The sequence below is a fragment of the Geotrypetes seraphini genome, chromosome 6, assembly GCF_902459505.1.
Source record: "Geotrypetes seraphini chromosome 6, aGeoSer1.1, whole genome shotgun sequence".
NCBI classification, from domain to species: Eukaryota; Metazoa; Chordata; class Amphibia; order Gymnophiona; family Dermophiidae; genus Geotrypetes; species Geotrypetes seraphini.
In genome coordinates this window covers 208,972,621-208,999,513 of record NC_047089.1, presented here as the reverse complement: position 1 = coordinate 208,999,513, position 26,893 = coordinate 208,972,621, and the positions used below count along the sequence as shown (strand labels likewise).

General features: G+C 46.5%; 1 protein-coding gene across 1 annotated transcript in view; it reads left to right on the top strand.

Annotated features, from left to right (window-relative positions):
• The window catches only part of ADAM9 (ADAM metallopeptidase domain 9), a 155,617-nt gene that overhangs the window by 41,006 nt on the left and 87,718 nt on the right, over positions 1-26,893 (top strand). Inside the window, exons 9-10 of the mRNA XM_033948056.1 lie at positions 393-562; positions 16,110-16,191. Coding sequence (XP_033803947.1) covers positions 393-562; positions 16,110-16,191 — 252 coding nt within the window. The remainder of the gene's footprint in view (positions 1-392; positions 563-16,109; positions 16,192-26,893) is intronic.

Genomic DNA, 26,893 nt, shown 5'->3' with positions numbered 1-26,893 from the left:
ATACTGCCAGAGAAAGAACTTGACTTATCTAGTCAGGCAGTTTGTTCTAAGGGATATTTATCAAAGCACATTAATTTAATAGGTTAATGAGCAATTTTAATGCATTTTAGCAGCTAGGATAACACATAGTATTTATATACGTACTAGAGCATGATTTTTAATGTAAATGCATCTCTAGAGGCATATCTAAAAAAATTACATTAGCCCAATTTATGTTAAGAATGTATCTGCTTAAACAATGGACTAGGTAATTTTTGCATTTTGCCATCTTATTTAAATATTTAACCCATTTTGAAAAATAGATCCATTAACATTGGACCGTTAAGGCAGAGCTTTAGTTTGGCTGACTCATTCTATGCATTCCCTGTCTTAACTAAGTGTTCTTATTTCAGATGTACATTATATTGAATATTCGTATTGTGTTGGTTGGGTTGGAGATATGGACAAATGGTAACAAGATCCCCATAGATGGAAGCATTGGAGATGTACTGGGGAAATTTGTGCAGTGGAGAGAGGGGGACTTGGTGGTCCGCCGCAGGCATGACAGTGCACAGCTTATCCTGTAAGTGCTTTGCAATATCGCTTTCTCTTGAAATTGGATTTTAGATTTGATTCCTCACCTTTATACATCTGTGCCTATAGTGAATTGCATGCAGGTACAGTAGGTGTTTCCCTGCCCAAAAGGGCTTACAGTTGTAGATGAACCTAGAAAAGAGACCTTCCTATTTTGTATATTTCTTTCAAATGGCATATACAGGACAGCCAGGGGGAGCGGAGGTGCCAGGATGGAGTGACAGACAGATATTGGGTCTAGACATACAGATCTTTGATGGTGAAAAATTTCTGTAAATTTGACACTCACTTTGACCATATCAGAAAAACCTTGTAAGATGAAGTACGTTTTACTATACACTATGGTCCAGATTCACTAAGCCCACTGATCGTGTCCCGACCACTTTGCAACCCCGACCTGATTCACTAACCTTCTGGCTGATCCTGTCCATACCCAATCCGATCCGCACATGCAAATAAGGGGAAATGCATTTGGCAGTGATTCACTAAACAAAAGGACTGGGCTGGCCGATCCAAACGTGAGCGACTGCTGAGGACCAGTTGCTCATGTCCTTGCCGGCTGTCCTGCTCTCTGCCGCCCTGAAAAATCCAATCAAAAACGCCCTGCTCTCAGCTGCCTCTGCTTCCCCAGTTCTCTGTCGCCCTGCTCTGTTAGCCCAGTGCAAAGTCAGGATTCCCTCCGGCGATCGAAATCCCCACTGACTGCTCAGAAGCCCCTTTTGTGAGCCCGTGCTTTTAACCCGCAGTATTAACCCGTGGGTTAAAAGCGGAGTTGCACTACAGCAAAGGGGAATGGGGAGAGTGAGCGCTACCGGCAATGGTCTTCTTTTAAAGGCAACAACATTAACCACAGGCAACAACATTAAAAAACCATGTGCTTCCTTGCGCAGAGAGCATGTGCAGACCATCTACAGGCAAAGAAGATGGTTTGTGCATGTGTCAGGATCACTCTCCAGAGATCTGTGCAGTCGGTTGGGGGCGTGACTCAGATCGTCCCCATTTGCATGAGGATGCGTTGTGAATTGGGCGCCCGGATACCTCACGGATCGGATCGTCCAGGAATTGGATCGGATCCGTGAGGTTAGTAAATCTTAGCCCTATGTACACTATTGTATTACTGTATGTTTTGTCTTAGAAATATACAGAAAGAGCATTTAAAAAAAATATTGACAATAATTAGATAGACCTTAATTTTATGGTGTTTAGAGTCCTTAAAGGATTGAACAAAGCTGGATGTTAGGCCTTGTCTATTAGAAGCCGTTTAGCCAAATTAAGAATTGATGAGGGTATGTAGTTAGTAACCTTTGTTTCTAGTGCAAAAGGCATATGAGTCTTGAACCAGTGGTTATTCACCTCTAGCTGCAAGTTATGTAGAAGTTATCATCTACATCTTATTCTTGGTTCCACTTCCTGTATCACAGAGCAGTGTTGTAGCTCCTCAGTTTCTCCTACACGCGAGTTGGAAGATGTCTTTCTGATCTGCTCTGATTCTGGTTATTGTTTTTGGGTTTTGAGGTTTCTCAGTGCTCCAGAGGTCCCCAGTGTTACTGAGACAGCTTTTGCCTAGAAGAAACAAGAGTCTCTTGCCTCCCTAGTCGGTCTGCACGAACGCTTTTGGAAGGCTCAGGGACTGTTACCACACTAGCAAGGCTTGCTCCTGGTTATTGTCGGAGCTTGAGCACAGGCTGGTCCTGAGAACTTTATTGGGTGCCGGCTGCATTCTTCTCACCTCTCCTCAGAAGACACTTGAAGAGCTGTGGGATCTCTTAGGGCTTGACTGGCAGCCCAAAGAAACAAGCATTTTGGATGTCTGAGGAAGAAGTCTTCTGTATTTCCCAGCTGCTGTAAGTACAGTCCATTGCTGTCTATGGGGGGTCCTGTATTTCATATTTTGAGGTTTCTGGGGCTAGGATTTAGGTCCCTTACCTCCAAAAATGCCTTCTCTGAATTTTTTTGTACTGTTATTTACCCTCCCTGGCCCATTTCTTTGGTGCCATCTTGGATTTCTCATTTTGAGTTTAAAAGCCTCTGTCTGCCTCAAAACACCTTGATTTTGATTAACATCATTATAGATGGACTCCTTGGACTGTTTTACTTCAGATTTATGCCAGGCTGAAGAGTGTCTGTTTCTGCTTGCTGTGGGGCACATGAAGGGGGGGAGCACTGGGCTTAACCCCCTCTGATCCCTCTAGGGTGAGAGAGTCGCAGGTGGCTAATTTTTTTGGGTCCTCAGATTGTGACTTAGTGTCTTCAGCAAAGTGCTCATGCACAGATGCCTCAGAGCCCACGCGAATACAAAGGGAGTGCCTACGGGGTCCTCTGCGTATTCTGTTCAGGGCTCTAATCGTGACTTTGTGAGTCTAATGTTTGAAGCCTATCTGGCTCATCAGGGCTGGCATCATCAGGGCTGACATGTACTGTCTGGAAACATCTGTGTATTCAAAGGAGGGTTTACCCTCGCAGACTGTGGTTACCCTGCAGAAGTTTCATCCATAGGAACCAGAGGTCCAGTTGGAAAAGGACTGGGATGACTGAAGGTCCATGCCTTTATTCCCTCACAGTGAGTCTTCTGTTTTGGAGGATCCAGGGCCTTAGCCGTGGGTCACCAGTCAGAGGAGTCTGTGCCAGCCTTGGGCCAAGGAGAGGGCCCAACGGTATGCCACCTTTTTAAGCCAGCTGCTATGCTGGAGATAATTTCAGAGTCCTTGTGAAAATTAAAATTTGAATCCCCAAAGACCTCTGCTGCTCAGCTTTCTGTTATGAGCAGCTCTATGGCTCGGACCACAGTTTTTTTCCTTCGCATCTTGAGAATTACAAATTTTGTTAATGGAGTATTGAAAGACTCCATAGGTCCCCTTCGGGTGGCCAAGACTGTGACAAGGTGGTACCCGATGGCTCCTGATTTTCAGCAGCTGTTTGTCCCACCTGAAGTGGATTCATTGGTGGCACAAGTAACCAAACGTACTTCCCTAGCAACAGCAGCAGATGAATCCAGAAACCAATGGGGATAGCCCACATCTACCAGCAGGCGGAGATAGAAAAACTGATTAACAGGTGGCTTTATTGGCTAGCACTCCTCCTGTCTCATCAGTATGCTCTATCTCCCAGCAGGGGAAAGTCGCTATTCCAATAGCTCCTGGATTCTGGCTGTGGCTGGAAATTCAATTTCTCCTGTTGAGATTTTCTCTTCAGTGAGCTTACAATTAAATCTATTTCTCCTGTTGAGATCTTTCTCTTCAGTGAGACAGGGGTGTCCGGCTGAACGGTGCCAGCTTTAGAGGTTACACTTGGGCCTCCCCTTGTCCCTGCCTCACCCTCCCTCCTATGATAGAGGGTCTATCTGGGTCTCTATTTTTCTTCTTTCCCTGACTAAAAAAAAAAAAAAAAAAAAAAAAAAGAGCCTGCAGTTGCTTTCCACGATTGGGTACTCTCAGTGGTGCTCAACCTGTTCCTGCCGGTGTCTGACAGCCCTGTAAGCTGGGTTGTGAGTATGCCTTTTTTGCTTTGCAATTGCATGTTATATTTTCTGGTTGTTGGTGTTGTGTTTGGTGCTTCGGGGGACACGGTGGCTGTTGCGTGGTTCGCCGGTTGTTTACTTTATTCTCAGCCGCTACGCTTTGGTGAGCGGTTCGTATTTTGCAGCTAATTTTCTTTTTTTTGCATATGTTTGAGTGGACTGAGCCCCCGCGTTGTAGTTTGGGCTCGGGTGAAAAAGCTGCTGCCTTCCCGCGCGCAGGAGACGCATGGTGGTTTCCGGTGTGGGCGGGGGAGGGGGGTGTCCTCGCATTTTCAGCGTGTTTCGCTGAGGCTGCCCGTCGATCGGCATGTGCCGCGGCTGTGGTCGGGGTGCTACAGGGTAGATTCTGTTGTAGAGCCCGTGCCTTTCCGTGGGCTGGTGCATCGCAATGGTGCTCCGACGCTGGCAGACGCGCTGCGGCGTTCTTGTGGTCTGTTTCGGCGGTTTCTTTCTCTCTGCGCCTTCCTCGGTCTCCCTGTTTTTCCCTCCCAGTTGCATGGGGCCGGCGACACAGGTAAAGGTTTGTTCTCTGGCTCGGCGGAGCACGTCACAGCGTGGCTTAAGTTTCCCGCTTGCCGTGGCTGTGTTTGATTCTCCGGCTGAGAGCCGCGGTCTTTTCTGAGCAAAAGACTAGCGCTCCTGCACTGGGGGGAGGGTGCCGCAGCTTTCAGTAGTTTCTCTGGTAGCTGGCTTATATGGGTTCAGCCGTCGCTTCTCTGCCTTCCAGGTTGGTTGCGACGGCAGTTGCTTGCAGTTTTATCCTGCGTTCATGAGATATTGGGGCCCAGTGTGTGGGAGTCTCCCGAGTTGATTAATTTGCCGCGCTTGCGTTATCTCCTATGGGAATCTCTGCAGGCCCATTAGCATGCGGTTTGGCTCTATACTTCTCCACCCAGTTTCGGCTTCCCTCCGTACTGGGTTGGTAGAAGCCGTGTCTCACGGTGCTGGGTTCAGTCGCAGGAGAGTTCCCAGATTTTTTTCTCTTCATCTCTCTAGAGGTCTCCCTGGGTGACACTATGTAAGTTTGGTGGTTTTCTTACTATTGATACCATTGATGCTACGCTGACTGTGTCTGGTAGCGCTATTGAACTGCTTCCTGCCCTTTGAAGCGGTTTTAGGGACATATTGGCTATTTCCAATTTCCATCGGGCATAACTATCTTTTTCTGTGTAGCGTTCCAGGGTCTACGTCCGGGGTGTCCCATCGTTTGCCTTCCCTGGGCCACATTGAACTGCACACCCGCTGTCAGCTCTTTCGGCTTTCTCAGGGACAGGGAGCTGTCATATGGGCAGGTCACAACGCTTTTGTCGGATACCTGTTAAGTTGCTGTTGTTTTCCTAAGGGCGGTAGATGCAGCATCTTGATTGCATCTCGTACGTATTCCCTTTATAGGCCATACGTCTTTCGCTCCCGTTGCATGGAGTTAGTGCTGTTTTCATGGGTTACATTACAAACCTTGAATTTTTTCCTAGGAGGATTTATTTCTTCTTCCAGTTCATGCAGTGATCGTACTGCCGTTTACTGTCCTCTTGCGTTTCATTCTGAGGGGATCTTGACTTCTTCCATGGCCTCGTCAGGCTTTCACGTGAGGGAGTAGTCGCTATGCTGTCAGGTCAGGGAGTTGTGCACATTTTTCAGGATGCTTGCACCTTTGCATCCTCCTCAGATTTCCAGTTCGTTCATGGCGTCTCTCTGTTTGGTGTTTCTCTTGGAAGTGTTACTGGTCCTCAGGACGGTTCTTGTAGTTCTTGGGGTACCACTTAATGTATGATGGCCAAGACGGGGGCATTGGGCAGGCTGGATCCCATTCTGCTGCATTAGTTCTCAGGGTTACACATTTCTGCTGGCAACCTGGGAGGGTATCTACATTTTCTCTATGGACTTGGAATCGGCACTAGGTTTGCCTGCCTCCCTTGGAGTGGCGCTTTCGGTTTTGGGCACATGCCATTTCGCCTACCCTTGGAGTCACAAGAGTTTTAGAAGCTGTGAGCGGTGGTACTGTTTTGGCGCTGCCAGGCGATTCATCTAATTTCTTCTTGACTGCCTGCTTGATTCGGACGACTTCCAGTCGGGCCATTTGGCTGACATGAAAAGGGTGGTTTCTTTTCCTCAGTTCCTTGCTCGTGCATTTTCGAATTTGCAGCGCTCTTTTCTTCTGTACTCTTTCTAGGTACATCGGGATGATGTTTTTGTTCATATAGGAGAGCCAGGTGCTTCTTTCCGGAGACTTGGACGTTGGGTCTCGGTCTCAGAGTGGATTTATTCTTCTCTTTTCATGTCCAAGAGTATGGGATTATGTACAGTTTCTAGGATCCATATTGCTGACTCACTGGGAACTTCGGCTTGCTATCCCCTTCTGCTGCTACAGCTGTCACATTTTGGTTTCAGTGGTTCCCAGTATCTCAGGGCTACAATTATTTGGTATGCTCCTCCTGCATCGCTCTGGGTGATTTGATGGCTCAGTGCGATTTCTCTTTTAGAGACATGCCTCGGTCTTTGCTGGACTTGCTCAGGTCCACTGACCGTTCCGGGCTGTCGGGTTGGGGGGGCTCGATGGCTTCCTTCCTCAGCTCCAGGAGTCTGTTCTTCAGAGGCGACTCAGTACTTGTTCATTCTTCTACTCTTGAGCAGGGTCAGGCTATCTTTCTGGAGCTTCTGATTATTCTTCTGGAATGCCGCTGAGGATCCTTTTGGTCAGTATTAGGATGGGAGTTTTTCTCTACAGCTTGGGCAGTAGGTGTTGTACTCGGTTGGCAGGTGCAGTGCATCTTCATCTTCTGTTGGTAGATCCTTTTCTGGATCAGGATGTGAGTTTGGACAGACTTTATCTTCGCGGAATCTAAGCATGGCACATTTCTTGTATGTTACAGTGTACAGCGCTGTGGGCGCTTGGGACAGTGTGCAGGTTGGTGGTGGTGTCATCTTCTGCATCCTGGATATTGAGATTTGTGGCTAGGGCGTTCTAACTCTTTTTATGGACGTGAGATCTCCTAGGACTAGACCTCATGGCTCGTCTCTCATTTCTTGGCTTCCTAGCTTCTTCGGCGGGCCCAGGAAGTGTGCGTTAGAGGGGGTTGCTGCGTGGCTCCTTTTTCGCCTCTGCCTTCTCCTTTTCAGTGTTTTCCGCTGGCTGATGTCAGCTTGGATCTGCCATCTCGAGCTCACTTTCTGGGCACTGTATTTATAGAATCTCTGGATTGGCGACGCCGTCCTTCCTATACGGTTTTGATGTGTTTTTCGACAGCCGGATTAAGAAGTTTCCGGGTATCTCTGGCTTTGCTCGCCTGGGGTCCGATCTCCTTGGATATTTGTACTTCTTTAGTATTACGACCTAGCTTTTAAGAAAGGTCTTGGCTGACGTGTAAAAGTTATGAGAAGCAGGTTGTTTCTTCTTTTTTCCAGGTGCTACGGACGTCTTCTCCTGTGGCTTCTGCTTCCGTTGGGAGGTTTTTCCTTTCTTGGGTGCTTCTTAGCATCGGAACCACTCCAGAATTCCTTTTTGGGCACGAGTGTATTGCCGAGGGCTTAGCGTTCAATTCCCTTTGGCTTCTGGTGCCATTCTTGGCTTGTTACATGGGCTCGGTATATTGCTCGTCGCTTAATTCTCAGCTTCATGTTGTTCAGTTCCTACACAGAGTGCAGTGTATTCATGCACCTCTTTGGAAGCCCGGTTTGGAGTACAATCTTCATGTACTTCTTCTCAGTTTTCCGAAGGCTTCATTTCATCCTTGTCTTTTGGCACTCCGAGGGGCTGTGCCGTTGCTCATGTTGTTTCTGGTGGCCATGGTTTCAGCTCTGCAGTTTTCTAGGTTGCAGGCCTTTTTCAGCGGGGATTCCTATTTCTGATTTCCGAAATATAGGGTGTCAGTTCGGATGGTACCACTATTTCCTTCTGTGGGGGTGTCATCCTTTCTTTTCTGTCACACTCATTTTTCCTTCCTTCTTCCTGGGAGGTGACCTTGGGAGCAGTGTTTTTTCTTCACTGCATTTTTTGATAAGTACGTAGCGTTCTCCGCGGGCTCGGTTTTCTGATGACTTTTAGTTGTCTATTTCTCCTTTTTTTTTGGTATTATTCCAGGGACGCCTCAAACGTATGGCGGCGCCCGAAGCCTCCATCGCTCAATGGGTCCAGGAGGACATTCTTTATGCTTGCTTGCTGGCAGGGATGCGGTTGGCGAAAGAACTTCATGACCATGCCGCTGGAGTGATGGCTACTTCTTGGGCTCGGCCCTGAGGTTTTTTCCTTGGAGGAGATTTGTCTCGCGGCTAATTGGTCTACCGAGCGTGCTTTCTCTCCGCATTTCTGCTTGGATGTGGGGGCGCCTGCGGTAGGGGCGTTTTGTGCTTCGGTGGTTGCGGAGGCGGCGTTTGCTTCCCACCCAGATTGAGGATTGCTTTGCTACATCCCATTGGTCTCTGGATTCATCTGCTGCTGTTGCTAGGGAAGGAAAAATTATGTTCTTACCTGTTAATTTTCTTTCCCTTAGACGCAGCAGATGAATCCAGAGCCCCACCCTTTCTGGATATTGTCTCTCGGCTTTTTTTCTTTTGCGACTTTCGCAGTTTGTTATTATGGCAGATTGTTATGGGAAAGAAGTTTTTTACATGCTATGCCTATTGCTGGTTACGTGTGCTTGGGCAAGGAGCTATACTGATGAGACAGGAGGAGTGCCAGCCAATAAGACCACCTGTTAATCAGTTTCTCTATCTCCGCCTGCTGGTAGATGTGGGCTATCCCCATTGGTCTCTGGATTCATCTGCTGCGTCTAAGGGAAAGAAAATTAACAGGTAAGAACATAATTTTTCCTTCTCTGCCTAGTGAATGTGGAGTAATTTTAAAGGATGTGTAAGACTTCAGGGTGGATTTAGTCCTCAAGAGACAGTTTGAGGCCTTGGCTCTGAACACAGCAGCTGTGACTTCCTTTGTTGATGGAGCCTGCAATGACACTTTGTGTCTGGACCCACCAGCGGAGGCGACACTTATCCCCAGGTGCTAATTTCAGGGATGGTTTATATCGCAATACTCTATATGACATGCTCAGAGTCATGAGCAAGGTAGAAACATAGAAGAAACATAGAAAGATGACGGCAGAAAAGGGCTAAAGCCCATCAAGTCTGCCCACTCTATTGACCCACCCCATTAAGTCTGAATGCTAATGACCTAGTTCCTTAACTCGACCCTCGTAGGGATCCCACGTGGATGTCCCATTTAGTCTTAAAGTCGAGCACGCTGGTGGCCTTTATCACCTGCACCGGAAGTCTGTTCCAGTGATCTACCACCCTTTCTGTGAAGAAATACTTCCTGGTGTCACCACTAAATTTCCCTCCTCTGAGTTTGAGCGGGTGCCCTCTTGTGACCGAGGGTCCCTTGGGAAAGAATATATCGTTTTCCACCTCGACACGACCCGTGACGTACTTAAATGTCTCAATCATGTCACCCCTTTCCCTGCGCTCCTCTAGGGTATAGAGCTGCAGTTTGCCCAGTCTTTCTTCGTATGAGAGACCTTTGAGCCCGCGACCATCCTAGTGGCCATCCGCTGAACCGACTCAGCTCGAAGCACATCTTTCCGGTAATGTGGCCTCCAGAATTGCACACAGTATTCCAGATGGGATCTCACCATGGTTCTGTAGAGTGGCATTATGACTTCAGGTTTACGGCTGACTAAGCTTCTATTGATACATCCCATCATTTGCCTTGCCTTTGATGAGGCCTTCTCTACTTGTTTGGCAGCCTTTATGTCTGCACTGATGATTACCCCCAAGTCCCGTTCCTCTGAAGTCCTAGCTAGCGTTTCTCCATTCAAGGAGTATGTTCTGCATGGATTTCCGCTGCCGAGATGCATGACCTTACATTTTTTAGCGTTGAAGCCTAGCTGCCATGTCGAGGACCAGTTTTCCAACGTGATCAGATCTTGTGTCATACTATCCTGGAGGTTGCTTTCACTTACTGTGTTACACAGTTTGGCATCGTCGGCGAACAGTGCTACTTTACCCTGAAGCCCCCGGGTCAAGTCCCCTATGAATATGTTGAAAAGGGATGGTCCCAGGACTGAGCCCTGCGGCACTCCGCTAGTCACCTCCGATGTCTCAGAGAGGGTGCCGTTGACCACCACCCTCTGAAGTCTTCCACTCAGCCAATCACTGACCCATGCAGTTAGTTTCTCACCCAAACCCATAGATTTAATCTTGTTTAATAGTCTACGGTGTGGGACACTGTCGAAAGCTTTACTGAAATCCAAGTACACTATGTCCAGAGACTCTCCCAAGTCTAGCTTTCCTGTCACCCAATCGAAGAAGCTTATAAGATTGGATTGGCATGACCTGCCTCTGGTGAATCCATGTTGACAGGGATCCCTTAGATTCCCTTCATCCATTATCGTGTCTAATTTACCTTTAAGTAGAGTTTCCATGAGTTTACACACTATTGATGTGAGACTCACTGGTCTATAATTTGCAGCCTCTGCTCTGCAACCCTTTTTGTGCAGAGGAACGACGTTGGCTGTTTTCCAGTCCAGGGGGACTCTCCCCGTACTTAGGGAGAGATTGAAGAGCATGGCTAACGGTTCCGCCAGAACATCGCACAGCTCTCTGAGCACTCTTGGGTGCAAATTGTCCGGTCCCATGGCTTTGTTCACCTTGAGTCTTGAAAGTTCTCTGTAAACATCAGCTGGTGTGAACTCAAAATTCAGAAATGGGTCTTCCTTGCTTTCTTTTGCTTCCAGCCGTGGCCTGTGCCCTGGTGCCTCGCAGGTAAAGACTGAGCAGAAGTAATCGTTCAGTAGTTTGGCTTTTTCAGAATCTGTTTCCACATAATTCCCGTCTGGCGTTCTAAGGCGTACTATCCCGTCTGTGTTCTTTTTCCTGTCGCTAATGTACCCGAAGAAGGATTTGTCCCCTTTTTTAATGTTCTTCGCTAGAGTTTCTTCCATTTGAAGTTTGGCCTCCCTGACTGCTGTTTTGACCGCTGCAGACTTTGTCCTGTATTCGATGTTTGCTTCTTTTTCCCCCGTGCGTTTTACAAGAGAAACGCTCTTTTCTTATCCTTGACGAGGTACGAGACCTCGTCAGTGAACCATTGGGGTTTCTTTTTTCTTTGTTGTTTAGTTACTGATTTTATATAGCAGATAGTTGCCTCATGAAGGGTCGATTTCAAGGTTGACCACATAACCTCCACATTATCCGTTACTTCTTGAACTTGAAGCGTCTGATGGACGAAGTCTTCCATGCGTGTGAAGTCAGTGCCCCGGAAATTGAGTACCCTTGTTTTTGTTTGTGATCTAGGGAAGCCTTTCCTAAGGTTGAACCATACCATGTTATGGTCACTGGTGGCTAGCGGTTCTCCCACCGAGATCTCTGAGACGCTTTCCCCGTTCGTAAGTACCAGGTCCAGGATGGCCTGGGCCCTAGTGGGTTCTAATACCAATTGTTTGAGCCGTACTCCCTTCATGGACGTTAATATCCTGCTATCACAAGTAGTCGCTGAGAGTGTGTTCCAATCTACATCAGGCATGTTAAAGTCTCCTAACAGACCAACGTCTCCCAGTAAGGTGATATTCTCAATGTCTTCAATTAATTCAATGTCCTTGTGCTCCGATTGTCTTGGAGGTCTGAACACCACACCAAGATACAGGCATTTTTCTCCGCCACTGGCCAGGTTTACCCAGATGGATTCCCCAGTATACTTGATATCTGTGATTCTGGTTGTCTTGATGTTTTCTTTGATGTAAAGTGCTACCCCTCCTCCTAACTTACCCTCTCTGTCTTGGCGAAGCAGGTTGTATCCTGGTATAGTTATATCCCACCCATGAGAGTCTGTGAACCATGTCTCTGAAATTGCTACTACGTCTAGGTCTGCATTAACTATTTCTGTTTCCAGTTCCAGAAATTTATTCCCTAGGCTGTGTGCGTTAACATACATAGCTCTCCACTCTTTTTGTTTACTAAGCTCATGCAGAGAGCCACCCATTTGAGTTAAAGTGACTCCTAGCAATTCTTTTGCAGTAAGGGTACTTACCTTAGACTTAGAAGCGGAGTTTTGGTTCGCCACATCAGGATTGTTACTTACTGCTCTGGTGTAAAAGTGGGTACCCACCCCCGACTTACCTAGTTTAAAGCCTTTCGAAGTAGGTGGGCTAGTCGGTGTCCGAAGACGTTCTTACCTCTGTTGGTCAAGTGGAGTCCCTTTGGTCCCTGTAGTCCCTGTAGTGTCTCTCCGTGATTCAGGAATCCGAAGTTCATCTCCCGGCACCATCGTTGTAGCCACTCATTCGTCTTCAGGATACGTTCGTCCCTGTCCCTTCCTCTGCCCCTAACAGGAAGAATTGAAGAGAATACTACCTGTGCTCCTGTCTGCTTCAGCTTCTTTCCCAGAGCTCCGAAGTCTCTGGCTATGTCCTCCAAGGTGTATGCTTATTCTGTCTCCCGCCTATAGAATGCTATGGATCAGGCATTGGGCAGGAAATTCTGCTTCTAAGGCCATGTTAATGAGCAGAGTTTTGGTTCTACCCTGCCCATAGCTGCACTGAAATGATGATAATTGTAATGTTCCAGATAAAATCTTGTTTTATTAAAATTCAACAGACAGTCCTGTTTCAAGGCATTCATTTGTACAATGGAGGAACATTACAAGTCAGAGAGTGTAAATGTAATTTCCCTGACATAACGCCCTCAAAATTCTGTTCTGCTAGGTTCACTTAAATATACCTAATACATGATGACATTTTACTGCCTGCATCTAATTGGTCATGAATACTTGATACCATATAAGGCGCTTGTATGCATATTGGGGGAGTGTCCGTCCCCTTCACACACAGATTCTTAAAAGTTACATTTTAATACTAGCTTATCTAATAAAGAAAAGGTACAGAAGAAACCAGGAAAAAGTATTACAATATAATACTTTAACAATAATATACTTACAACTTTTACAATAATATACTTACAGAGGAAAAATTATCCATTCACACAGCTTTAAATCATTTCTCTTTAAGAGTTAAACTACTGCTTCCATATTACTGAGTCATTTAAGAGCATGCAATGAAAATCCCATGTCTCAGTGAAAGAAAAGGGGAGTGGCCAATCCACTCCCACAGACCCTACTTTTTCCTATACGACTCCTCCAGTACAATTGTTAGAGGTAATTATATTTCAATCTAACCCTTAAATATGAAAGTCCCTACGTTATTAGTTTACTAAAATTTAATTCATCATTTTGTATATCCAGTTAGCATTTCTAACTTTACCCTGCAAAAATGGAGAGGGAACCCACCCCCTCCCTGGAATGTAATCTCCGTAGTAAGAAGAAAAGTCCATCTCTATAGCAATCAGGTCAAAAGCCAACCCTTATCTCTCCTGCAGGTCTCTGGAGACTGGACACACATTGAAACAATGGGACTTCATAAAACTAAGCTACAGCCTGTGTGTATCTTCTCTGGTCTTCAACAGAGCTTATATATTAATTCTAGTGACATGAGAGAAGGCCTACTCCTGTTTCCAATGACCTCAGCACAAAACACATATTTAGGTCAATATATTATCCCCTGTTTGTTTTATCTGGTTTGTGTTCTGGCTTCTCCAATTGTAATTTTATCTAGCCATTTAAACCCTCCTCCTTTGCCCTTGGCTAGGTCCTTATCTTAAAAACAAACCCTGACTAGTAAATCCAGAGCAATGAGAGGAAAATATGATGGCTATTTTATTTTTCATGCTTGTCCATCCTACCACATAGCTGTCCATTTTTAATAGGCTGCCATGCCCAGGTTCAAAAGAGCCTCATCAGTTAAGCAGGCTGCTTTTCATAATTTAAATGTTTTTTGGCATGAGGCTGAACGACGTGATGTCCATTGTGACAGATTGTTGCCCTAAGTTTTTCCCGGACAATAGACCACATACCCTTTGGGGGGGTGGAGGGAGGTCAGTTCATGGTTATTTTCATGAGCTTAACAGAATTAATTTCAGAGTTGCAGAGTTCATTTCAGGGCTTTTTGACAGAGATCTGGAGATTCCAGGTGAGCTCAATCTTCGGGTTTACTCCCCGCAGCAGCTTCCATAAGGTCTCAATTATGCCAGGTCAGTAACTGAACCCCCTAGGATCAGAGAGAGGTTGTCGGCTTACTGAGAGACTTGGGTGAGGATTTGCTCAGCTATTGGGTGCTTGACATAATTTGAGAGGGATACAAGCTCAAAGTCTTTTGTTCTCTGCTGGACTTATTTGTGGACTCTCTAGCATATGGCTAGAGAAAGCAGCATGGATCTGAGCAACAGTGAAATAGCTCATGGACATTCAAGCTGTAGAATCTGTACCAACTGAGGAATTGGGTTTGGGCAGATACTCTATATATTTCATTGTACCCAAGAAAGACTCAGATGACTGAAGATCTATCCTGGATCTAAAGTTGGTAAATGCAGCACTGGAGGCTCCTCGATTTTGAGTGGAGACCATTCGGTCATAGCCTCTGTGGCACTGGGGGGAATTTCTTGCCTCTTTGGATTTGATGGAGGTTTCCTTACATCTTCCCAGATTACAAGAATTTCTTGAGCTTCCATGTTCTGGACAGACATTTCCAGTTCTCAGCGCTCCCATTCAGTTTGGCAATGGTGCCTTCCACTTTTACCAAGGTAATAGTTGTTGTAGCAGCACCCCTGTGCAAGGCAGGAATCCAGGGATCATATTTGGATGATTGGCTTATCAGAGTTCTGTCCAAATCCGATGGCAATAAAACAGTGGTCCAGGTGCTTCAGGACCTGGGTTGGATCATCAGTTTCTAGAAGACTCACCTAGAACTCAAACAATCCCTAGAATACTTGGAGATTTGTTTCAACATGGCAGAGAGCCTTGTCTGTTTTCCATAGGTATGCAAACTGAAACAGTGATCTTGGTACTGCCAGCGCCTATGACTTGGCATTATCTCCAAGTGCTGAGGTCAATGGTAGCGACATCAGAGGTTGTTGCTTGGGTGAGAGCTCATCTATGCCTTCTTTAGGATGCGTTATTGACCCGCTGGTCTCCACTGTAGGATTCTTTTCAGATGCAGCTGACTTGGACAGCAGAGGTGCATCAGAGTTTGCATTGGTGCCTCCATCTGAAGTCATCCAAAGGCTTGCCTCTCCACATACTCTCTTGGGTGATCCTGATGACAGATGCTAGTCTTTACAGATTGGGGGGAGGGGGTCAATTTGAGGCTTATCCAGTTCAGAGCCGATGGTTGCCCTCTCAGAGGAATGGTCCACCAACAGACTGGCTAAGGGGTCAGGGCTTTCTCAGACAATGCCACAGCTGTGGCATTCGTCAACAGGCATGTGGGCACCAAGAGTGCTCCATTAAGACTAGAGGTCCAGATGTTGTTTTGCTAGGCAGAAGTCCATCTACAGGCTCTATCAGCAGCACATGTAGCAGGAATGGACAATAACATAACATAACTTAAAGTTTTATTTATATAGCACATCAGCTTTCAGTTATATGCAGTTTACAAAAGTTTACAATGAGCAAGCCAGAAGAGCTAGTGATATGAGTCAAAGCCTTGTTTATTTTAATTCAAGATGTACAGTAACATGGACCATGCTACTGGTGAGAGATTGAGTTCTTGCTAACAAACTGAAGAAAGTACAACTGTATGCATTCAGAGTTCCTTAGTGTGCCTTTTCTTGTGGCCTGACTTACCTGCCTTTTTTGGCATGCATAGGTTTTTCTTGTGCAAATGCAAAGATAGACAGATGGATGTAGCCTCTCTAGTAATGGATGACACGCATTTTAAAATAATCAGCTGAGTAACACTCTTGTTCCCAAAGACAAACAGGGTACCATTTTCCAAAATGATTGTTGCTTTCTATACCTGCAAATAAAATACAAAAATGAAAGGTTGAAATTGTGCCTGCTAAGGCACAGTAAATTAAGCTACTGAGATATATGTACACAGTATCTTTCCAAGTATTTTTTGTATTGTGTGGTTGTAGAACCAGAACTATTGATATTGGTTTTTTTCACTCTCTCTTTCTCTCTCTCTCTCTCTCTCTTTTACAGGAAGCAAAGTTTTGGTGGCACTGCTGGCATGGCATTTGTAGGAACTGTGTGCTCCAGAAGCCATGCAGGAGGCATTAATTCGGTAGGAAGTTTTTGCAGACAGTAATATTTACTGTTGAAAAGGTATAGCCAGTATGTATGCGGGTAAATCAAAAAGTAAAGGCAAAATACATTTAACACCTTTAATAGAAGTAACTGTGAGCAATTGAACACATATAGTCCCCATGAAAGACGATGCATTTGTTTTATCATTTAACTAGCTTCTGCATTCCTGCAGAGAAGTTGTTTTTCAGCTGCTCACAAAGCCAGGTAAGCACTGCTTCCTTTATTTCATCATCAGATGTGAATCTGCAATGTCGCAGCATTTCCTTCAGTGGACCAAAGATGTGATAATTGCTAGGTGCCAGATCTGGGCTGTAAGGAGGATATGGAAGATGTTCAAACCCAAGCTGTTGCATTGTCACTTCTGTCGCTGCTGCTGTAGGAGGATGTCATAAGAACATAAGAAACGCCTTCACCAGATCAGACCCTAGGTCCATCTAGTCCGTCGACCCGCACACACGGAGGCCAAGCTAGGTGCTCCCTGATGGAGACCTTGATTACCCTTATCACTCAATGTGATTTGCAAGAAAGTGTGAATCCAACTTGCGCTTGAATCGTAGAATGGTAGTCTCCGTTACAATCTCCTCCGGGAGAGCATTCCAAGCGTCCACCACTCGCTGTGCGAAACAGAATTTCCTGACATTTGTTCTGAGCCTGCTGCCCCTAAGTTTCAGTCCATGACCTTTTATCAGGGCTTGCAGATCATGGAGGAGTAGCTCTCTATGTAAAGATCAATATCCAAGCGACCGAAATGCAAGGGACCTGGGGAGAGGAAGAAGCGATATGGATTGCTCTGAAAAGAGAAGATGGAACTTTTATCTATGTGGGTGTAGTCTACAGACCTCAGACTCAATCGCAGCAAATTGATAAGGATCTGATTATGGATATCCAAAAGTTTGGAAGGAAAGAGGAGGTTCTGCTGTTGGGAGATTTCAACCTGCCGGATGCGGACTGGAATGTTCCGTCTGCGGAATCGGAAAGAAGTAGGGAGATTGTGGATGCCTTTCAAGAGGCTCTGCTCAGACAAATGGTGACGGAACCCACAAGGGAAAAAGCGATATTGGATCTGGTCCTCACAAATGGAGAGAGTATCTCTAATGTTCGAGTGGGTGCTCACCTGGGTAGTAGCGATCATCAAACAGTTTGGTTTGATATAACGGCTAAAGTGGAGAGCGGCCGCACGATACTTAAAGTCCTAGATTTCAAACGTATGGACTTTAATGCAATGGGAAAGTACCTGAAGAAAGAACTGTTAGGATGGGAGGACATAAGAGAAGTGGAAAGACAGTGGTCTAAGCTGAAAGGAGTGATAAAAATGGCTACGGACCTTTATGTGAAGAAAATCAATAAAAACAAGAGAAAAAGGAAGCCTATATGGTTCTCCAACCTAGTGGCTGAGAAAATAAAGGCGAAAGAGTTGGCGTTCATGAAATATAAAAAAACCCAAGAAGAGGAGAGCAGAAAGGACTACAGGGTGAAACTGAAAGAAGCCAAGAGAGAGATACGTTTGGTGAAGGCACAGGCGGAAGAACAAATGGCTAAAAATGTAAAAAAGGGAGATAAAAATTTTTTCAGATATATTAGTGAAAGGAGGAAGATAAAAAATGGAATTGCTAGGCTAAAAGATGCTGGGAACAAATATGTGGAGAGTGATGAGGAGAAAGCAAATGTGCTAAACAAATACTTCTGTTCTGTGTTCACAGAAGAAAATCCTGGAGAAGGACCGAGATTGTCTGGCAAAGTTACACGAGAAAATGGAGTAGATTCTGCGCCGTTCACGGAGGAGGGTGTTTATGAGCAACTTGAAAAACTGAAGGTGGACAAAGCAATGGGACCAGACGGGATCCATCCCAGGATACTAAGGGAGCTCAGAGAGGTTCTGGCGAGTCCTATTAAAGACTTGTTCAACAAATCTCTGGAGACGGGAGTGATTCCTGGGGATTGGAGGAGAGCGGATGTGGTCCCTATTCATAAAAGTGGTCACAGGGATGAAGCAGGAAACTACAGGCCGGTCAGCCTCATTTCAGTTGTTGGAAAAATAATGGAAGTGTTGCTGAAAGAAAGGATAGTGTACTTCCTTGAATCTAATGGGTTACAGGATCCGAGGCAACATGGCTTTACAAAAGGTAAATCGTGCAAAACGAACCTGATTGAATTTTTTGATTGGGTGACCAGAGAGCTGGATCGAGGACATATGCTAGATGTAATTTACTTGGATTTCAGCAAAGCCTTTGATACAGTTCCTCATAGGAGGCTGTTGAACAAACTTGAAGGGCTGAAGTTAGGACCCAAAGTGGTGAACTGGGTCAGAAACTGGCTGTCAGACAGACGCCAGAGGGTGGTGGTTAATGGAAGTCGCTCGAAGGAAGGAAAGGTGACTAGTGGAGCCCCTCAGGGTTCGGTGCTGGGGCCAATCCTGTTCAATATGTATGTGAGTGACATTGCTGAAGGATTAGAAGGAAAAGTGTGCCTTTTTGCAGATGATACCAAGATTTGTAACAGAGTAGACACCGAAGAGGGAGTGGAAAATATGAAAAAGGATCTGCAAAATTTAGAGGATTGGTCTAATGCCTGGCAACTAAAATTCAATGCAAAGAAATGCAGAGTAATGCATTTGGGGATTAATAATAGGAAGGAACCGTATATGCTGGGAGGAGAGAAGCTGATATGCACGGACGGGGAGAGGGACCTTGGGGTGATAGTGTCCGAAGGTCTAAAGGCAAAAAAACAGTGTGACAAGGCAGTGGCTGCTGCCAGAAGGATGCTGGGCTGTATAAAGAGAGGCGTAGTCAGTAGAAGGAAGACGGTGTTGATGCCCCTGTACAGGTCATTGGTGAGGCCCCACTTGGAGTATTGTGTTCAGTTTTGGAGACCGTATCTGGCGAAAGACGTAAGAAGACTTGAGGCGGTCCAGAGGAGGGCGACGAAAATGATAGGACGCTTGCGCCAGAAGACGTATGAGGAGAGACTGAAAGCCCTGAATATGTATACCCTAGAGGAAAGGAGAGACAGGGGAGATATGATTCAGATGTTCAAATACTTGAAGGGTATTAACGTAGAACAAAATCTTTTTCAGAGAAAGGAAAATGGTAAAACCAGAGGACATAATTTGAGGTTGAGGGGTGGTAGATTCAGGGGCAATGTTAGGAAATTTTACTTTACGGAGAGGGTGGTGGATGCCTGGAATGCGCTCCCGAGAGAGGTGGTGGAGAATAAAACTGTGACTGAGTTCAAAGAAGCGTGGGATGAACACAGAAGATTTAGAATCAGAAAATAATATTAAATATTGAACTAAGCCAGTTACTGGGCAGACTTGCACAATCTGTGTCTGTGTATGGCCGTTTGGTGGAGGATGGGCAGAGGAGGGCTTCAATGGCTGGGAGGGTGTAGATGGGCTGGAGTAAGTCTTAACAGAGATTTCAGCAATTGGAACCCAAGCACAGTACCGGGTAAAGCTTTGGATTCTTGCCCAGAAATAGCTAAGAAGAAAAATTAAAAAAAAAAAAAAAAAAAAAAAAAATTTAAATTGAATCAGGTTGGGCAGACTGGATGGGTCTTTATCTGCCGTCATCTACTATGTTACCTTTTGTCCGTGTCACATTTGAGAAAGTGAATAATGATGTTTCTTGGTCTATTTTGTTGAATCCTTTTAATATTTTAAAAGTCTCTATCATATCCCCTCACAGCCTCCTCTTTTCGAGGATGAACAGTCCCAATTTTTCTAGGCGTTCCTTGTAACTCAAATTTTCCATACCTTTTATTAGTTTTGTGGCTCGCCTCTGCACCCTCTCCAGCAGGGTTATATCTTTCTTAAGGTATGGAGACCAGTGTTGGACACAATACTCCAAGTGTGGTCTGACCATTGCTCTATAAAGCGGCATTATGGCATCCGCCGATCTATTCGTGATGCCCTTCTTTATCATGCCCAGCATCCTGTTTGCTTTCTTTGCCGCCACTGTGCATTGAGCCGACGGCTTCAGGTTCCTGTCTATCAGAACCCCAAAGTCCCTTTCTTGTTCGCTTTTGCCTAATGTTACGCCTAACATTTTATATTCATGTTCCTTGTTTTTCCTGCCCAGGTTCATCACTTTGTACTTTTCTATGTTAAACTTCATCTGCCATTTGTCCGCCCATTTCTCCAGCTGGTTCAGATCCTTCTGAAGACCCTCGCAGTCCTTTAGTGAGCCAACTGCCCGACATAGTTTTGTGTCATCTGCAAACTTGATTATATTACTTGTTGTTTCCTCTTCCAGGTCATTTATAAAGATATTGGGCCAAAGATGGGCCAAAGAACCGAGCCCTGAGGCACGCCACTAGTCACCATCTCCCAGTCTGAGAATTTCCTATTTATGCTTACCCTCTGCATTCTATTTGCAAGCCATTTGCCAATCCATCTGAGCACGTCTCCATCAATTCCATGACTTAGTAGTTTCTTCATGAGCCTTGCGTGCGGAACCTTGTTGAACGCTTTCTGGAAGTTTAAGTAAATTATGTCCACTGGGTCTCCTCAGTGCAAGGCCAGCCGAAGGGAGACTGTAGGAGCTGTGCCTAGTCCTGAGCACATGGTAGAAGAGTCCTGAGCACATGGCAGAATAGTGAGCGGAGAGTGTGCTAGCAGGAAGAAGCAGAGAGAGGAGCAGAGAAGGCGGTGCTAGCAGGGGAAGAGGTGAGAGCTAACTCCGCCCACCCCTGACGTCACCAGCCAAACTCCCCCCATAAAAGGGGACGAGCCAACGGCGCGCAGCCGCTTGGCGCGCAGCGAAGGCGAGCAGCAAAGGCTCTCGCCTTAGCGAGAGCGCCTTAAGAAGAGCCTTAAGAAGAGCCAAACTACACAAGACAACGATACCTTAGGGCAACAAGCGGACCTCTCAAACACACTATCCCTTCACCCTAATCGTACAGGCTCTCATACTAACTCACAGACAGCAACCTTCTCAGACATCTCAAACTCTCAGTCTCTCAGACACCCATATCTTTCAAAATCTCACACCTGCTCATAGACAGATTTTTCTAATTTTCCTAATTCTCTACCTTACTGACAGGCAGACCTCAATTACAACTTAGCAATGGCAGGGAGGACAAGAAGCGCGAAGTCTACAATCAAGACCAGTATTCCAGTCGCTCTGGGGATCCAGGAAGCGACCACGGACTGCGTGCAGAAGGAGGAGGACCCAGGACGGTGGACAGAGGTCTCTGTGCAGACCGAGACCATCCCCCAGCGCTACACTACAGTCTCTACACAGACAGAGGAGGCCGCGCAGCTGGATGGAGATCTCATGCAGGAACTAAGGAGCCTCAGGGAGGAGGTGATACGCCTGAGAAGCATCCGAGAGGACGAGATCTACATCGACGGAGTCGTCCAGGAGCTGTCCCAAATCACCGAGCAGGCCCATGACAAGTCCATCCTCGAGACGCCCAAATCATCAGCTTTGAAACCAACAATTGGGATACAGGAAATGGCTAGCGGCATTGACTCCTAGCAGGACGTATAACTAGACGATTTTCGAAATGAAAAAAATTTGGATGTATCTTTCGAAAATGTGTCTTAGGCTGTTTTTTATTTTGGACGTCTTACGGGATAGAGGTAAATAGATTTAGACATCCCTTTCGATTATGCCCCTCCACGGCCCTGATTCTATAAAAAAAAAAAAAAAATACCTGCAGTTAGGTGTCTAGATTGGCATGCCTATTTAGGCACCTAATTTAATTTTTTTAATTGACTTAGAGTTGATAATTGAAAGCGTCATAAAAACAAAAGATTTAAAAATTAATTTGCTGGTAGGCACCAACCACTTTGAGGTAGGCATCTACACTGAGGTGCATACCGAAAAGTAGTCATTGTTAAAGGCAGAATCAGGTCAGATTTGGGGCAGAGTTTGTGCATGGATTGACTTAGACATCAGTAGGTGCCTACCTTAGGTGCGTTCATTTAGGCCAAAGACAAGGCAAAGATCGAAAGCTTACCAATGCCTAAGAACACTTAGGTTAGAGAATGACACGGGGAAAAAATCTGTCCCCGGCCCACCATCCTCTGCACCGCCCCGTCACCGCCGTTCCCTTCACTGCCCCGTCACCGCCACTGCCATCCCATTCACCGCCCCGTCACCGTCCCCGCAGCATCCATATAAGCCTCAGTACTGCAAAACACCATGAAGACAGAAGAGAGTCCTGCCACTACTACTACTGCACTGAGAATCTGTTTCAGTGCCTCTGCCCTGTAGTAAAAACAGAACATAAAATAAATCAATTGACTTGTCCTCCCTTGCAATGACATGTCCCCCATGTTCACCTATAGCTCGAATCAGATCAGTTGTGCACACTAAAAATGCAGGAGGATCTGGAACGTGAGCGCAGGCAGGCAGTGATACAAAAACAGCAGACACCCGACCGATTACAGTGTTCCGCCATCTCCCTTCCTCCATCTCACCTTAGATGTAGAGTATGCTGGCTTTCTTTTTTGCCCAGCCGCACGTGCGGCTGCTCATTTGTTAAATATTCTCCTCTGACGCAACTGGAAACAGGAAGTTGCAAGAGAGGAGAAGATTGATCAACTCGAGCAGCCGCGCGTGCGGCTGGGCAAAAAAAGAAAGCCGGCATACTCTACATCAGTGTTTTTCGACCTTTTTACACCCGTGGACCGGCAGAAATAAAAGAATTATTTTGTGGACCGGCAAACTACTAGGACTAAAATTTTAAAACCCTGTTTCTGCCCCATCTCCGCAAGCTCGGTCACCTCAGTAACTATAGAAAAATAGACAAATCTAGTGCAAAATATAGACAGCAGATATAAATTCTCAAAACTGACACATTTTGATCACTAAATTGAAAATAAAATCATTTTTCCTACCTTTGCTGTCTGGTGATTGATTTCATGAGTCTCTGGTTGCGTTTCCTTCTGTCTGTTTATCCATTCTTTCATTTCTTTCTTTCTGCACTCAGGCCCAAGAATTGTCCCTTTATATTCCCTCCCTCTTTCCTTTCTATGTCTTTAGTGCCCCTGGTGCCTCCTTCCCATGTCTTTAGTGCCCCCGGTGCCTCCTTCCCATGTCTTTAGTGCCCCCGGTGCCTCCTTCCCATGTCTTTAGTGCCTCCTTCCCATGTCTTTAGTGCCTCCTTCCCATGTCTTTAGTGCCTCCTTCCCATGTCTTTAGTGCCTCCTTCCCATGTCTTTAGTGCCTCCTTCCCATGTCTTTAGTGCCCCCAGTGCCTCCTTCCTTCCCATGTCCTTAGTGCCCCCAGTGCCTCCTTCCCATGTCCTTAGTGCCCCCAGTGCCTCCTTCCTTCCCATATCTTTAGTGCCCTAGTGCCTCCTTCCTTCCTATGTCTTTAGTGCCCCCAGTGCCTCCTTCCCATGTCTTTAGTGCCTCCTTCCCATGTCTTTAGTACCTCCTTCCCATGTCTTTAGTGCCTCCTTCCCATGTCTTTAGTGCCTCCTTCCCATGTCTTTAGTGCCCCCAGTGCCTCCTTCCTTCCCATGTCCTTAGTGCCCCCAGTGCCTCCTTCCCATGTCCTTAGTGCCCCAGTGCCTCCTTCCTTCCCATATCTTTAGTGCCCTAGTGCCTCCTTCCTTCCTATGTCTTTAGTGCCCCCAGTGCCTCCTTCCCATGTCCTTAGTGCCCCTTCCTGTCTTTAGTGCCCCCAGTGCCTCCTTCCCATGTCTTTAGTGCCCCCAGTGCCTCCTTCCCATGTCTTTAGTGCCCTAGTGCCTCCTTCCTTCCCATGTCTTTAGTGCCCCTTCCTGTCTTTAGTGCCTCCTTCCCATGTCTTTAGTGCCCCCAGTGCCTCCTTCCCATGTCTTTAGTGCCCCCAGTGCCTCCTTTCCATGTCTTTAGTGCCCCCAGTGCCTCCTTTCCATGTCTTTAGTGCCCCCAGTGCCTTCTTCCCATGTCTTTAGTGCCCCCCAGTGCCTCCTTCCCATGTCTTTAGTGCCCCCCAGTGCCTCCTTCCCATGTCTTTAGTGCCCCCAGTGCCTCCTTTCCATGTCTTTAGTGCCCCCAGTGCCTCCTTTCCATGTCTTTAGTGCCCCCAGTGGCCTCCTTCCCATGTCTTTAGTGCCCCCAGTGCCTCCTTCCCATGTCTTTAGTGCCCCCAAGTGCCTCCTTCCCATGTCCCTCTCACACTGCCTTCCACACTTTGTCCACCCCCACCCCGAAGCCTGCTGCTGTCTACTTTTCTCCCTCCCTAGCCAAAGCAGCCTGCTTCTCCCCTGCCGCTCAAAAAAAAATAAAAAAAAAAGCCTCCCTCCTTTTCTCCCTTCTCTTACCGCCATGCTGCCAGCTGCTAAAGCCGGAAGTCTTCTTTCCGACTCAATTCTGAAGTCGGAGAGGACGTTCTGGGCCAGCCAGGCAGTGATTGGCTGGCCCAGAACGCCCTCTCTGATGCCAGAATTAACGTCGGAAAGACTTCCTGTCGGCTTTAGCAACTGAGAGTAGGGGAAAAGGAGAGGCTTTTTTTTTTTCACGTGGACCGGCAGAAATTCAACCGGCGGTTGAGGAATAGTGCTCTACTTCTAAGGTAAGGTGGAGGGAGGGAGATGGCGGAACGCTGCGATCGAGCGGGTGGGGATCGCGCGATCCTTGATTGCCTCACTGCGGAGACAAGTCCATTCACCGCTCCAGGGGGCAGTGAATGGCCTTGTCCCCGTCCCGCAGAGGCCACTATTTTTTCTTCCCCGTTTCGGCGTGTTACCTGCGGCTAAGCACGGCTAGCCGCGGGTAACTGCCACCATGTCATTCTCTAACTTAGGTGTCACTAGGTTCAATTTTGTAAATGGCATCTAGCAGTTGATTGACAATAGTGTTGAATGGCACCTAGGTGATAGTACCATTTATAGAATCAGGGCCTTTATGTTTTTCAAAGCTGTCTCAGAGACTATAGATTGAGTTTAGTCATGACCCGGTGCAGGGGTGACCTTATATAGTTGCAATTCTTGGAAAAGTTTATTCACTGGTAAAGATAGTGTTTGTTTGGATGCAGAGGATGATAAGAGAATTTTTAAATCTATTCTCCAATTGACCGTGGTTTGGGGTGTTGCTAGAGTTAGTCAATGCAGCCCTCAAGTTTCCCTGCATCTGCATGGAAACGGTGCAGTCGGTCATTGCCTTGGTTGCGCTGGGGGGGGAATACCTTGCCTCTATGGATATAATAGAGGTATATGTGCATATTCTCATCTTTCCAGCTTACAGAAATTTCTTGAAATTCCTTATTCTAGACAAGAATTTCCAATTCTCTGCTTTTCCCTTTTGCCTCACAATAGCACCATGAACCTTTTCCAAGGTGATGGTTGTTGTGGCAGTGCACCTCCACAAGGCAGGAATTCAGGTGCTTCTTTACATGAACGATTGGCTCATAAGAGCACCCTTAGATGAGGGAAAGAGCAGTAGAGCAAGTGGTCCAGCTCCTACAGACGTTGGGCTGGATAGTCAGCTTCAGGAAGAGTCAAATGATCCTGACTCAGTCCCTGGAATACCTGGAAATCCATTTTGAGATGGCACAAAACAGGGTCTTCCTCATGGAAGCATGCACAATGAAGCTCGTGAGGCAAATTCGGGAGATTCATGGCCTCCCAGCCTCCATAGCTTGGCAGTATCTTCAACTGCTAGGATCCATGGTGGCCACAATAGATGTGGTTCCCTGGGCAAGATTGTACTTGCGCCCACTTCAGGAGTTGCTCCTCTCAAGGTGGTATCTGCAAGAGGATGTCATTGGCCTCCCACTGCCCTGGTCAGGCAAGGCATGGAAAAGTCTGGACTGGTGGCTGGAGCCACAGTGCTTGGACAGAAGAATGCTGCTACACATCTCCCAGTGGATAATCCTGATGTCAGATGCCAATCTAGTCTATTTGGCTGGGGTAGCACATGGTGAGGGATGTCCACTGCAAAGGTGGTGGTTTCTATCTCAGAGGAAATGGTCTATCAACTGCTTGGAGCTGAGAGCAATAGAGTTAGCTCTGCAAGCCCTGGGCAGCACCCTAGAATGAAGGGCAGTCTGAGTCTTCTCAGACAACGCGATCACAGTAGCTTATGTAGACAGGCAAGGAAGTACCTGGAGTGCACTGCTGAGCTTGGAACCTCACCTACTCTTTTGGTGGGCAGGAGCCCATCTTTTTAGCAATCTCAGTGACTCAAGTAGCCTGGGTGGAGAATGTGTAAGTGGACTTCCTAAGTCAGCAGACCTTGGATCCCGGGGAATGGTCTCTCTCTTGGAGGGCCTTTGATAGCATAGTCAGGTGCTGGGGGCATCTGACGTTCAACCTCAGAGCCCAGCAAAAAGGTGGTTTATTTCTTCATCTGAAGGTATGGGTCTGGAAGTGCCGGGCTGGATGCTTTAGTCCAAGCCTCATCTATGGAGGAGCTCCTGTATGTGTTCCCCTGTGGCCAATGATAGCCAATATGCTTTGAGAGGTCATAATGCACCCAATCGAGTGGTCTTGGTGGCTTCAGATTGGCCGAAGTTGCCGTGATACACAGACTTAGTACATCTGCAGAGGGATGAGACTCTCTGGCTTCCTTGTCATCGGAATCTTCTCTCACAGGGTCTAATCATCCTGGTGGATCCAGAGCGCTTTGGTTTTACGGCATGGCTCTTGAGCACGAAGCCTTAGGGCTTAAAGGCTATTTACTTGAAGTCACTGCCCTACTCTAAGAAGCAGTCTACATTGGCGGCCTAGGCAAAAGCCTAGA